At 55.0% G+C, this 13885-nt stretch overlaps 6 protein-coding genes across 6 annotated transcripts; 1 reads left to right on the forward strand and 5 right to left on the reverse strand.

Moving 5' to 3' along the window:
* Positions 1 to 9: 9 nt before the first annotated feature.
* On the reverse strand, positions 10 to 750 carry Z520_04099 (uncharacterized protein; the record flags this gene model as incomplete). The annotated part of the gene is made up of 1 exon (XM_016774609.1): positions 10 to 750. One exon carries the CDS (start codon positions 748 to 750, stop codon positions 10 to 12), a length of 741 nt encoding a protein of 246 aa, XP_016634536.1.
* A 1247-nt stretch (positions 751 to 1997) lies between these two features.
* On the reverse strand, positions 1998 to 2372 carry Z520_04100 (uncharacterized protein; the record flags this gene model as incomplete). The annotated part of the gene is made up of 1 exon (XM_016774610.1): positions 1998 to 2372. The coding sequence occupies one exon, from the start codon at positions 2370 to 2372 to the stop codon at positions 1998 to 2000; it is 375 nt and encodes a 124-aa protein (XP_016634537.1).
* Positions 2373 to 6066: 3694 nt separating this feature from the next.
* Z520_04101 (uncharacterized protein) lies at positions 6067 to 7907 on the reverse strand (the record flags this gene model as incomplete). Its single annotated transcript, XM_016774611.1, has 2 exons — positions 6067 to 7517; positions 7664 to 7907. The coding sequence occupies 2 exons, from the start codon at positions 7905 to 7907 to the stop codon at positions 6067 to 6069; spliced, it is 1695 nt and encodes a 564-aa protein (XP_016634538.1).
* Positions 7908 to 8873: 966 nt separating this feature from the next.
* On the reverse strand, positions 8874 to 10367 carry Z520_04102 (uncharacterized protein; the record flags this gene model as incomplete). Its single annotated transcript, XM_016774612.1, has 1 exon — positions 8874 to 10367. The coding sequence occupies one exon, from the start codon at positions 10365 to 10367 to the stop codon at positions 8874 to 8876; it is 1494 nt and encodes a 497-aa protein (XP_016634539.1).
* Positions 10368 to 10698: 331 nt separating this feature from the next.
* Z520_04103 (uncharacterized protein) lies at positions 10699 to 11526 on the forward strand (the record flags this gene model as incomplete). Its single annotated transcript, XM_016774613.1, has 2 exons — positions 10699 to 10762; positions 10814 to 11526. 2 exons carry the CDS (start codon positions 10699 to 10701, stop codon positions 11524 to 11526), a joined length of 777 nt encoding a protein of 258 aa, XP_016634540.1.
* Positions 11527 to 11735: 209 nt separating this feature from the next.
* On the reverse strand, positions 11736 to 13579 carry Z520_04104 (uncharacterized protein; the record flags this gene model as incomplete). The annotated part of the gene is made up of 3 exons (XM_016774614.1): positions 11736 to 12435; positions 12502 to 12629; positions 12686 to 13579. The coding sequence occupies 3 exons, from the start codon at positions 13577 to 13579 to the stop codon at positions 11736 to 11738; spliced, it is 1722 nt and encodes a 573-aa protein (XP_016634541.1).
* Positions 13580 to 13885: the final 306 nt, after the last annotated feature.

A 13885-nucleotide genomic window follows, 5' to 3' on the forward strand; every position in this document is an offset into this window, starting at 1 on the left:
ATCTCAAATCTAGATCTTAGCCTTTGCGGCAGTGCCGACCCGCTTCCTATGAACGTAGCTGATGGCCTTGAACTTGTCCAGCGCCTCACCCCACAGTTCGGCCCTCAACAAACCATAGACGCCCATGGTGGCGCGGGGAGCGATGGTCTTTGCGAACTCGACAGCCCTCTCCCTCATCTTGTCGGGCTCACAAATCTCATCCACGATGCCGTCCTTGAGTGCCTGCTCGCCGGTCCACTTGTGTGCCTCGAGCAGCATTTTCCTGGCGATTTGCGGGGCGAGCTTGAGGCGCGGCAGGGCGCCGATGCCGTCGAAATGCAGGCCCAGATTGACGGGCGGCATGCTGATGAAGCCGCGCTTGCTGTTCATGATGCGGTAGTCGCACGACAGGCTGAACGGGCACGCTCCCCCGAAAGTGTGGCCCGTGATGAGGGCGATGGTCGGGTAAGGGTAGTCCACCAAGGTCGCCAACAAGGGGTAGAAGCCGTCGGCGTTGGCGAACATGTTTGTATCGCTCTCGTCCAGCTCCAACCCCGTGCACCAGAATTTGTCCGAAAACGACGAGATGATGACCGCTCCTGGGGAGTCGGGCTTCATCAGATCTCTCTCGATGTAGCGCAGCGCCGCGATGATGGTCTGCGCGTACGCCTGGTTGAGCCGGTTCTCGGGCGCCTTGTGCATCGTCAGGACGTGCACGCCTGGGGCCGAGGCTGGTGATTCGATCGTGAGATTGGGGAATGTAGGCGCCATCTTTATCTTGGAGTTTGGGTGGTAATCGACCCAAAATTGAATGGGGAGAGATTTTTGGTTTCCGCTGAAGGGCTCCCCTCTGGGCTACCTTGCCTGAGTGACGGTTGTTCTAAGATATCCCAGAAGGCTGTGTTGGGGAGGGGTGGCGGAGACGCAAGTTGTCTCTGTAGAGGTGTGATTACAGAGTTGGCAGAATTGAGAGCGGTAAACTAATAATCTCGTCCTTCTTTTTCCCTTTTCTCTCCCCCTTGCCGACGACATTGAGCTTCGGCGGCACGACCGATGTGCCTCGGCGATATCGATGGTTGAATCCCAGTCCGCGCCGCAGCCTCGCCGGGCTTCTGATGGAGGTGCGGGGAAGCCAACTTTTTGGGGTTAGCCGTCGAAACCCCGTCGTTCAACCTCGGTAGTGGAACAATGATGTTCCAGCCGCCGAGATTGAAACTGGTACTAACCCATCCGGGAATGGTGTCTTGTGACCAGGCTGACCTCACCAAGGGTTGGTTGATCAGGGGCACTACTTCGTTCTCTGTCCACCGCTCAATGCTCGACGTCAATCCTTAAGAGATGTTGCTTGACTTCTTTACCTTTGCAAGCTTCTGAGCCTTCGTTGCAGCCAAGAGTGGCGGGAGAGTGCACGGAGGGACTGTCGAATATCTTCCATAGCTGAAAGACAATGAGCCGAAAGCTCTTTCTCGCCTCAGAGGATGCCCAGGCCAAACTCCACCTATATGCAACCACGGCGCGTACAAAAGAGACTTTCACCCCTCCTGCATGACGGCTATGCTTGCTAGGATGATGGAAATGAAGGTCATTATTCATGATAGCGCTCACCGACACTGCTTCTGCCTACATGTGGTCAATCTGTTTCTCCATGAACCGTGGCGCCCGCCCCAGCTCGAGACATGTTCCCTGACACTGTGCAACCTTCTTGAGTCATAAACTCCTCGATCAGACTCTCAAAGTAAGACCAATATACTCCCTGGCCGTCATTTCAACGTGGAATCCCCGCAGCGCAACTTTTCTTCGGTTTTTCAGTCACCACAAACAGCTTTGCCTTTCACAAATTGGCTTTTGGTTAGGGGTTCCCTGTCGCGAATGCTCCTGACTCAGCCCCCTCTTCGCTATCTTCCTCGACGGTGATCTCTCCAGATGCCAGAAGAGATGGCAGATCGTTCAGCTGAAGGATTGATAATTCAGCTAGCCGCCGGTAGGGGTCATGTTGGGACCGGTTCGGACGTACCATATTACTGACTGCGTGGCAGACTCTCCACCCAGTCGGATCTGGCGCTGAACACGACAGAGGTGCGTCTGGATTCTAACTCTGCGATCTGCTTCTCCAGGCGAGTAACCTCGTCTTCGGCTTTGGCAATACTCGCCGCGAATCTGTCGCCTTCGCTCCTCCATCGTCTTAGGTTGTCCTTCTCCTTCTGAAGCCGTCTCTCTTTGACGGCCTTCTCCTGGCAATTTTTACAATCTTCATTAGTTCTGGACAGATTGTCGGTATCGACAAGTTTGGCGCCGCACGTCTCCCCAATTCGAGGTTGGCGAGGACAACGCTGTTTCATATTTCCCCATCTCCAATCTCCGCAACGGAAATCGGTCCTGGCATAGTAACACATCTTGCCCGGCAGTTTTGTTTGAATCACAAGAGATCAAAGCCAATGGTTTGTTTGGGAAGCTGTCTGCGTCAGACACCGGTCAGAAAAGCTCCTGCTTCATTGTACTTCCCTGGTATAGGGCTTACTAGTGAACCGCTGCTGCTGCTCGATTTGGGTTGAGACGTGGCTATGATGCCAATGTCCTGGACTTCGAGGGACGTGGTCGTCAGGGGGCTCTTACTGGTTCCTAATGTCAGCTGAGTGTTCTGGGGGATCACTGTTTCCTTGTGGCAGTGGGCAGATGTCCTTGAGGCTTAGCCTCGCTATGTTCGAGGGTGAATGAGTTTGAAACAAGACTCACTTTTGTTGTGGAAGCTGAAGGCAGTCGTCTGGGGTTGTTCTCGACACATCAGGCTTCTTCAACCCCTCTTTATAGCCTTTGGAGCAATTCTTTCTCCACCTATCTGTGCTATGTGAGACAGGTCGATGACTTTGACCAAGGGCCGTGTCAACCCGGTCGGAATTCAACCATCTGGTCACTTGAGGTCAGAACATGCAGATGCTATCCCTTCATCCGCTGTCGACACGGCGGTGGCAAACCAACTGTGATCAGCAAATGCATTTTCCGGCATGCACGAGACCCTCAGTGGATGTGAGCTGGTCTCCCCCCTCATCTCTGACGGATCATCTGCCTCTTGGCCTTGATCAGAATGTCTACCACTGCATGGTAAGCCAAACTTTGTTTCATAATCTATGCTTCTCCTCGAGAGTCATGCGGCGTGGCAGATTTTGAGTCGTGGACTCCGGACCCGCTCAGGCTAGCAGGCCAACAGGTGGATGAATCTCGAAAGAACCAAGAACGCCCTCGATTTTCGGTAAGAAGCCGTGCTACCGCTAGCAGCTCTGACAACGACGGGTCAGAGTTTCCACGGCCCGCACTGCAAGGGCCTGGGAGCTTCGCAGATCGCAGCGAGAGGGCTACACTTCCCGTCTTATAACGCCCGTCAACCAGCTTATGGGCAGGTCGGATGTTTTGGGGTGTTTTTCCGGCCCGCCGGCAGCCAACATAGCCGCAACCATAACCTTTCGCATGGTCGAAGGAGATGCCACATCGTCTCTTGTCGAAGACTCGGTCCCAAGAGCTTGCCTCTCACGACCAGTATGCCTCGGAAAGGTCTGTCTCCAGCGTGCTGCCCTCCAGTGTGTGTATGGGGTGGCAACGCCGTTGGCCAGCTCTCAAGCGGATCGCTTTGCGCCTGAGTTTGCAAGGAACTAGATCCACACAGGTCCCACCCTTGTTTCTACCCATGTTTCCACTCCTTTGCGGAGTGTAAGATCGATAGCTTGAGAGAGCATGGCTAATGGGCGTTTGACACGAGCACCACACGAGAGGGAGGGCTGCCAGGCTTTCGGTGGCAGGGCGACCAGGGGCAAGAGGACTCTTACCCCAGCATCAGTTCGCCTGGCCAGAGCAGGCACCTGTTCAGGCAGCCCCGTTCCTCATTTGCCGATCGGTCCCCTACATCACCGTTTCTCTTCAGCATCATGATTAACCAGGACATCGGTCCGCCAGCGAAGACCTCCAAGCTCCCTTGCCATCGAGCGACGTAGTGCAATCGGACCTTATCTGCTTCCGCATTCTTTCCAACACGAGCCTAACGCAGAGAACGCCCTGCAGGATGTTGAGGTGGCTCGACGATATTGGCGGACGCCGCTGTCAAAGCTGTCATTCACACTTGCTGCAGACGCCTGGGGTTAATGCAATGTACTCACGAGCAAACAAGAGTCTGGCGGCCGCAGATATCCTCGTCTTGCCAGCCGTTCCGGCCCTCCAGCTCTGGACACCTCAGAGCATCATCCATGAATGCACCATGCATGAATGGAGCCGTGCGTGGCTGGAAGCCATGGCTAATGACAGGACCATCCCGTCCGTTGACCACTTTGGGCTTGGTGCTGGTCGTTGTCCAACCTAGCACTCTGGGCTCCACGTCGATCTGAGTACCACTACCGAAGTCGAGTAGGTGCACGCTCATCCGTCCCCTTCGACGGGCACTTGGCTGTGGTGGATGATGGTCTGCCTGCCTTCCAGCTTGACATCCAGCGAATACCTCGTGCCTCAGGTTGGGCACCCCTCCACGAAGAAGCTGCTCGCCTGCTCCTTCCTCCCTTACCACCACATGGGAAGGTTTCTCTGACGCAACCGTGTCGTATCCCTTTCCTCGCTCTCCCTAGCCTGGCGAGGCCGCATAATCCTAGTCTGTGTCGAAGCATTTCCGTTCAGCTTACCTTGCCGAGCTGAGGACGCTGCAAATTTCTCGCTTCCAATGCATATTGCTCCATTCTGGACCTCCTGGTGTGCAGCAAGGACGAGTCCTGATCCTTGTTACTGGTCGTTGGATATCCGCCTCACTTCACCTCAAAGTGACAGCTCTCGCGGACGCCGTTGGGATGCAAAGCTCACGCAGGCTTAGCTCCATACCGCGCGCCCCAAGGACATCCTCCTGCACAAGGCAAACCTTCGCTCGCTTTCGTTTCAAGCCTACCGATGGATGCCACATCAGATGAGCGACATCTACGGCCCGCATTACCCCCTCTTCCAGCTCGACGAACTGAACTCTCTAGCCGAGCACTCCTTTCAAGGATCGAGCAATCACGGGCTCCGTTGCAACAGTACTCTGCCACGCTGCGGCTCTGCGGCCGATGCCTACCCGGTCGAGGAGAATGGCAATCCCTTGAGGGGGACACCGGCACGCCCTCTGGCAGCGCCCGCCGCATCACCTCGACGCAAAGACATGTCGACTTTCACAGTACATGTGTTCGTCTGCTGGACATCTTGACAACTTCGCCCGCTAGTCGACCCTAGCAGCTGGAGATGATGACGAGACATTCATACTTGTCTTGAGATGTGGTGATTGAAATCACTTCTGCTCATTCAATGGGCTCTATTCTCTCACAAAAGCTGACGTGTGGCAGATCTGCAGTACTGCCTGGCATCTTGATGCTCCCAAAAACCTTCCTATGGTCCATGACCTGTGGTTCCTGTGGACCAGTCATGCCTGTCGGCGTCCTTAATCCCTCGAACGTCGTCAACGCCTGCCGCCTGCCACGCTCCTAGGCTGCAGGTGTAGCTCAACAGGGGATCATACTCGATGCACTGAGCGTGGGAGATCATGGCTGCCACACTTCAGATTGCGACATGCCTGCAGCTCTAGTTGAGCCTCAGTGATGGAGAGTCTACATCTGCAACGACTGGCGTCGATTAGCGAAACTGTCCAGGTGCTAGGGGAAGACAAGACGTGCAGGTGAGGACGATGCAGGGCTGCTTTGACTCTGGTCCACCCATAATCAAGAGCTCTGTGCTCGCCTGGGGCCAGAGATGACTGCAGGTGGGCAGCAAGAAGTATCTGGTAGGCAGATTAATGTCACAACACGAAATGCGCCTCGCAGACTCTATCGGCTATGTTGTCAATATTTATATAAATGGATCACAATATCCCTCCCTCCGCCCCCCCCGACGAATTCACAATCTGGTTGATGCCTTACATTTCAGACTCTAGAACTCTCTCTATATTCCCGATAGTCCTTTACATCCAACCGCCTCTCCTTCTTTCTGCCCTTACACTGTTTGTACAAAGGTACATATCCAAGCGTCTGAGAACACAATCAAGGCCGACAGCCCCAACCCTCCATCTTCGCGGTGAGATGCTAGACTGCTTCACTTCCTCGCGAGATTCTTGTGCAAGATATGCTCCTTCATGCCCAGGCCAGCAATGGCAGCCAGGATAGCCAGACCCAATCCGGAGAGAAAGGCGCCCCTCAGGGCATCCATGTAGATGCTGAGGACGGTTGGCTTATCCCATCCGGGAGGCAGGTGGTTGATGGCGTCGAGGGAGTCGCGGATGCGGCGAATAACACCTTCGCTGCCGGGCAAGGACCCAAAATCTGCGCGCAGCTCTTTGGTCAGGATGTTCTGAAAGACGGCGCCGGCGATGGTGATGCCGATGGTGGAGCCCGTGGAGCGAAACGCGTACGAGGCCGCGGTGATGACGGCCTGGTGGGCGTGATCCACAGAACTGATCATGCCGACCAGTGTGACAGTTAACATGCCGCCATAGGCAAAGCCCAAGGGCGCAGGGAACACAAACGTCATCCAGCTTGGGGTGTCGAGTTGGAAGGAACAGATCAGGGCCTGGCCCGCGACGAAGACCACCATCACGCCGACCATCTGCGCGTAATACCGCCCCGTGGCGCGCATGAGGAACCCGCTCGCCAGACTGCCCAGCGACGTGGCGGCGGCGAGCGGCACGACGCGCAGTCCCGCGGCCGTGGCCGACAGCCCCCGAATCTGCAGGTACAGGGGCACGTAGTAGATGGCCAGGAAGGCGGCCATGGTCCCGAACCAGTTGGCCAGGCAGGCCGCGAGCACGGTCCGTGTGCGCGCGATGAGCATCACCGGCAGGACGGGCTCGGGGACCCAGCGCGGTTGCGATTCCAGGTACATAAAGGTGAGCAGCGTGAGCACCGAGAGCACCAGCGCGGCGATGATCAAAGGGTGCGACCAGGGAAGCTGGTTGCCGCCGGTATTGAGACCCAGGAGCAGCAGGACCAAACTGGCGACCAGGAACCCGCTCCCTAAAAAGTCGATGCGCGACAGCGCCGGTCGCGTCGACGGGTTGACGGGGATGTCGACCAGAAACACGACCATGACGCCGGACACGGCGATAAAGGGAACCTGTAACAGAAAAGCCCAGCGCCAGGACAATTTGTCCGACAACACACCGCCAAACACACCCCCAAGACCCATGCCCAGCCCGTACACCAAATTACCATAACCCTGCCACAGACCCCGGCGCCGGAGGGGAACGAGGTCGCTGGTGATGTATGTCGCAATACACGTCAACCCGCCGCCGCCGACGCCCGCGACGATCCTCCCAGCGATAATGGCGCCCGCGGACGGTGCGAGACCGCACAGCAGCGTGCCGGCGCCGAAGAAGACGTTGGAGAAGATGAGCCCCCATCGTCGAGAGAAGATGTCGGTCAGTTTTCCCGACAGCGGTTGGCAGGCTGAGTTGGCGATCAGGTAGCCTGTGGCAAGCCAGGAGAGGAGCGAGAGGGAGTCGAAGGATGAGGAGATTGGGGCTGTGAGGGTCGCGACGATGGTTGTGTCTTTATCACCGTCTTCGTTAGTACGTATCTTTGTGGAGGAACAGAACGAAAGGGGAAGACTTGTGGATAAAGTAACCGAATAGAATCGATGGACAGAAACATATAAAACAACTCTCGTTCAACCAAGGAAAGGGAACGAAACATACCCAACGCAGCAAAGAAAACCCCAATCCACGTCGCCCCCATAATCGCGACCAGCTTCGTCGTGGAAGGCTCCTCGGCCAGCGCGATCTCGTCGTCGGCTCCCGTCTCTGGAACCCCTGGCTGCGCGCTCTCTGGGTCGGCGGCGGCGGGGGCGGGGGCGGCGGCTCCATCATTCAGGTCACTGAGGAGGGGACTCGTCTCCGTGGGTTGGTGATTCGTGTCGTTTTCGTCGCGCGTGAGCGTCATTTTGTGTGTTTTGTCAATTGTCAAATATTTTTTTCGAATGGAAATGGCCCGAGTTTATTGGGTAGGGTCTCGGGTTTTGAGTCGACGCCGGTTGGGTTGGGTTGGGTTGGGTTGGGTTGGGTTGGGGTTTTGAGGTCTGCTTGCGCCCTTCGAAGCACCGAGTGGAAGGGGGATTCAGATCGATGAAATTGGATGGGATGTATATAATGTAATGCCGCCGTGGACTCTGTACTTTTGGACTCTGTACCTCCGTATGTATCACTGTGTCATGTAGGTACTGAGGACCTAGTCACCCGAGTACCTAGGTACCTCTGCACCAAACTCTCACACACACTCTCTAGCAAGGCACGCCCAGGCTCCCTTGCGATGCTATGCTGAATGATCGTGTCTCGACCCCGTTAAAGGTAATGTAGATATGTTTGGGTATATAATAGCTCGTCAGACACGTGCGAGTCGTGTGCTGCATTTAAACAATAAATTTTTATTTAATCCGGCCGGGAGACGAGCAGAAAATCAAAAATGGAGCTTTCCTCCGTTCGAGCGTCGATCACTGCAGCGTGACTCAAAAATCGGGGTTTAGTCGAACCCCTCGAGAGCTTGATTGGGGGGCGGTGATGTGCGTTTGAATGTAATACTCGGCGAGTCGGTACGGTATCAATGTGGCGACAATCTTTCGTATTATTGTCGTTACGGATCATCTCACATGTAAATTCTGTCTCTTCCAAATCCACCGCCATGGCGATTGGACTGCGGGTGGTCTCGCGATGAGGAAGACATCGAGGGTAGTAAATTGTCTACTCGTACCTACCGTATGTTGCATGATGGGTGTGGATCATCGTGGGTTGTTGGGAAATGAATGCGCAAGCGATACAAACTACTAACAAAGAGCACGGAGAGTATGAGGAGGGGATATATTCCAGGAGTCCGTAACTATGGTATAATACTCTTTCGCTTTGCTCAGCAGGCCTAATCCCTCAAGGCTTCAATATCTACAATCTCCTTGACAGCCTCCGTCGTGAGCACAAACGGGCTGTCGTCCTGGACACTGACGCTGTCTTCAATGCGCACGCCCATCCCCCGAAAATGCTTCGGCCACCGCTCGTCGTCGGGAACATAGATGCCCGGCTCAATAGTGATACAGTGTCCCTCTTGCAGCACCACCTTCCGCGTATATCCCACCGTGTCGTGCACGTCCATGCCGATATAATGGCTCAAGTGGTGCGGGAATAGACTGTCGAGGGTTTTGGAAGAGACGTCAAAGCCAATCTGCCGCAGTTCGTTGGAAAGGTATTCTTCGGCGATGTTGTGCAGCTTGTCCAGCGACATGTTCGCGCTGGCCCGACAGAGAGAGATCAACGACCGCTGCACGGTGAGCACCGCTTGGTACAGATCTCTCTGCGCGTCGCTGAATTTCCCTCCAACCGGCCAGGTTCGTGTGATGTCGGCGATGTAGCCACCGTACTTCCCACCTCCATCCACCAGAACCAGCTCATCGTCCCGCAGGACATCGTCGTTGCGGACATAGTGGATGCTGAGCGCATTCTTGCCACCGGCAACAACAGGCTCAAACGCGCTGGTGTCGCACCCGTTCGCGATGAAGCGGTAGCGGAGGTACGCGTCGAGCTGTTTCTCGTGCGTCCATGCCTGCCTCATGGCTTCCGTGTGGGCTCGTCCCGATGCTCTTCCAGCCTTGCGCATGAGCTCAATCTCGGCCGAGCTTTTGAAGGCTCGTAGGTCGTTCAAGACCGGCCGCAACCGGTGGACTTTTCTTGACTCAATAAGCTCCGCGAACTCGGTGGTCTTGCGGGACGCCCCAAAGAGAAACCGCTGGAGGGCCGATCGGTTGGTGTCCGGGCTCGTGATGTCTGTGTACACCTGAGAAGCTTCGCCCACTAACTCCGGAAGGATCTTTTTCAGCTTGGAGATGTCGCCCGTCTCGTCCGCATTGAAGACGTCTCTTGCCGCCTGCGTGCCCGATCTTGCGCCATCCCAGATCTCCGCCTTGGGATCCTTCTCGCGTACAAACAGGTGGAATGTGTGGTCTGTGCCCGTGGGTTCTTTGCCAATGACGGCGAGGGCTTCAGGTTCGTTGAACCCCGTCAGGTAGAGGAAGTCGGGATCTTGGTGAAACTCGTAGAAGACGCTGCCACTCCGAAATTGGAGATCGGCCGCGGCGATGATGGCAATGGCCTTGTCCGGCAGTTTGGCGGCGAGCCTCGTGCGTCGGTCGGCATACTCCTGCGCTGTGATACCTGGGGTCAGCTCCCCCGGCTGGAGTAGATGTGGATGGGTTTCATGGACAGGCTGGCCGAAGGAGAGATCGGCAGCATTGACTGTCAGAGTGTTGTATTGGCGCAGTCGTGGTCCCTCAGACCTGGCTATTCGACTGGCAGCCCGCGAATGGGCGAGGACATTATTGGCACGGATGAGCGTCTGCCATAATGTCCTCCGCATCGACATGCTCTGAAGCAATGTCGGTAGTGAGATGACACGATGGGTGGAGGGTCGAATTGGACGACAACAGTCACAGTTGATCAAATGTCCAACGCACTTCTCCAGAGAAGCGAGACGCAGCCTCGGCTCGAGTTTCCTGTTCCGGCCTCGTCCAATGACGCCCTGCGGGTTTGATATGCGAGGTACTCGCATTTCCACGATACAGATACTGGCATGACTCACTTGATCATTTATATACAGCATGAAATGAGCTGATATTGATCCATTAGACATTCAGACCAACGTGAATTCACTGTTCCCGTCGACCAAGAAAGGAAAGTACCGACCACCAGCAACCATGGTGCGGCATCTCGAATATCCCAAGAAACCTCAAAATACTGTCAAGCGATATAACAACAGAGGTAAGAAGGCACGCTTTTCTGCATATGCATATCGAGACCAACTTCCCGCAGGAACATATGATCTTGGAATCATTCACTCAATCATCAACGCCACCTCGGTCCTCCATGTCTCGTTCGCCCCCAGCCCGGAGCAACCCTTTCCCGCAATCTTGCCAATGATCGGGGTCATGGGTTCATTTGAATATCCTTCGTCCAGCATTGAGGAGCCGCTTGACTGTTATCTCCATGGATATGTCAGCTCGAGGATAATGCGCCAGGCTCGAGAATCGCCGAATGGCTTGCCCATTTGCGTCGCTGCCACCAAAGTCGATGGCTTGGTCTTGTCCCTGACCCCAAACTCCCACAGTTATAACTACCGATCAGCCGTCTTGCAGGGATACGCCAAGCCAGTGGAAACCGACGAGGAGAAGCTGTACGCGATGCGGTTGATCACCAACAAGGTTGTCGATGGACGCTGGGAACACACCAGAGTACCCCCGGACAACGTCGAGATGACCTCCACCACCATTCTGAGAGTCAAGGTTGAGACTGGTAGCGGGAAGATCCGGCAAGGAGGCCCTCATGACGAGGCCAAAGATGAGAATAGATCTGACATCACTGAAAAAGTCTGGACTGGAGTGGTGCCAGTGTATGAGGCTTTCGACACACCAATACCCAGTGCCACCAATAAGGTCAAGGATCTTCCACCATATCTTGACTCATACGTGTCCGAGACAAACAACCTCAACAGAGAGTCGGCTCTCCACGCTGTTAAAGACCCCTAAGGACAGTAACAGTAATCTGGAGAATGATGCCCCCGGGAAGGCTTCCGTGTGGATTGCTGGAACAGAAAACGGATGGGCTGGTCGGGTCGATCGGAGGGAGATGTGACATGGTCTTAATATTGTTGGATGTTCAGGAACGCATCTCGCATAGGTTATCGCTGAACAGTCAATGATTCTTGCATCTTCTGGGCGACATTAGTACAAGTTTGTCATAGCCATGTGCGCCACTCGGCAGTCTCTTCGATCTTTGGCACAACGATGAAGCGGTGACGCAGGGCTGCTGTCAGGCACGAGCTCATGGATTCGTTCCAGAGAAATCTCTGCGTCACGGCATCCATTTCCTCGATGCTCATCTTGAATCTCGATAGGAGGGTTTTCGTCACAGCTTCCCCCTGTGCAAGCGAACATCCTGCGATTTCCTTGGTCGCTGTGACCACACACCCACCCCATAGGAGACAATCATTTTCAAGTTGAGAACCATGAACCATCTTTCGTGAGCACTCGAGGAAAGTCTCCGCCATTTCTTCGCGGTCCAATTGGTACGTGGCCGTGTATAAGTGGAACACGGAGAAGCCCAACCAGACCAGGCGCTCGATCGGCGTCAATCGTTCTCGAAGGGCCCGAGACTTGTCGCGGTCGCTTGTTGCTCTCGAAGCGAGGCGAACGATTTGGCCTCTTTCCATGGCTAGTCGTTCGATAAGCTGGACGCAGAGAATCCTGCGCAAGGCCAGCTCTCGGAAACCTTCACAGAGTCTGGAAAGGCGCGCAGACAACTCGGCAGAGAATGGGAGGGTTGGGTATACCGGCTCCATCGGATTTGACACCCCTGCTGCCAGAGAAGAGGAGCAGCCCAGGGGAAGGCCAGCTTTGCCCTTTAACCTGGGTTGAGCATATGACAAAGCGTCGTGGCTGGGTTACTCCAGTATTAGATCTCCGCAACAGCATCGACAGGAGGTTGCTTTGGGCTAAACTCACAAACTAGAAGGACGTTTGGTCGAAGCACGAATATCACGCTTGCGCAGATCCTCGTCGTCCTTGAATTGACCCAGATAGCGTAGTGCGTTACGATGCATGGTGAAAGATTCATCATCTTCAAAGTAAGCCTTGCACCGAGTCTTAGCAGATTACCCATATCGGATAGAGGAGCAGGTTTACGTACGCAGACAGCAGCCAGATTGGAAATGGCCGCCATTACTGCCCTTCGAGTGGAACCGGGGAAGAGGAGGCATTCCCTGATCTTGGACAGACACCCCCCATAATGGTATAGCATAGCCTTTTTCAGCTCGGGCGTATCCACCAAGTAGGTACACAGCACCCAAGTGATGATGGCCTCAAATAAGACATCGTGCGTCATAAAGAGCTCGAAAAAAGCAGGGCTCGGTGCTATAACCGCCCTACAATGGTCAATTACAGCCGGAAAATAGTCCTGAGATGCAATAGGGTATCGGAGAAATGGATCGGTTCGCAGGCCACCGAAAACGCTGTCGGTAGGAGTGGAAGAGAAAGCTGCAAGGGTTAATGATTCGGCTCCACATGCAGGGCAGCCACAAGGATCCGCTTGGGTGTCGGCTGAGAGCGTCTCTGGGGAAGATCCATGTTTGCTTAGGCGGCACAGTGAGGTGGAGGATGGCAAGGTTGTTGGGTGGGCCCTCTTCTTGTCTCCAGGGGCAGCGGTAGGCGGTGCCTTGGTGCTCGCATTGGCTGTCCTGCCATGCTTCAGCAGGAGCAATGGGTTTCGAGAGTCCACATCTTGGTTGGAGATATTAGGTCGCGGTTCCCCAGATAGCTGTTCAAGCAGGTGATCCTTATCAACCCGCCTGCAGTTCACCCTTGGAGAGGGTGGTCCTGTCGCCAGACGGATTTCTATTCCACGACGCCGCTCATGGTTCCTACGCATCGCGTGAGCCGTGATCTGACTGAGTTGCCAGTTGGGGACACGGCCAGGTCTCTCGACATTGATGAAATGAACGTCCATTGGCAGCTGGCCGCCTTGAGATAATTCTCTTTTCTTGTCACCACCGTCCTTCAAGGCGTGAAAGACTCCATAGCCCATCCTGATCGGCGGTCTGGGCGAGTCGCGTATGCAAGATCGTTTCTGGTTAACCCCTAAATATCAAGCCTGAAGAAGTCATGTCGAGGACCGAGTCAGTCGAGGACCGACAGATCGAGTCCTTTTTCATTGACCGCGTACATGTGTGCCTGGTGTTCCTTTCATCAAGCACAAGTAGAACGGTGCAAGCTGCAAAAGCCTCTTTTGGAATGGGGTACGTGTCGACGGACTGCAAGAAAGCCTGGTGATAAATAAGGAGAAAGGGAATTCAGACATCCGAGATTCTAGCCTGCTCAACCCGTAACTGGT

The sequence above is a fragment of the Fonsecaea multimorphosa genome (genome assembly GCF_000836435.1).
Source record: "Fonsecaea multimorphosa CBS 102226 unplaced genomic scaffold supercont1.6, whole genome shotgun sequence".
Taxonomy (NCBI): Eukaryota; Fungi; Ascomycota; class Eurotiomycetes; order Chaetothyriales; family Herpotrichiellaceae; genus Fonsecaea; species Fonsecaea multimorphosa.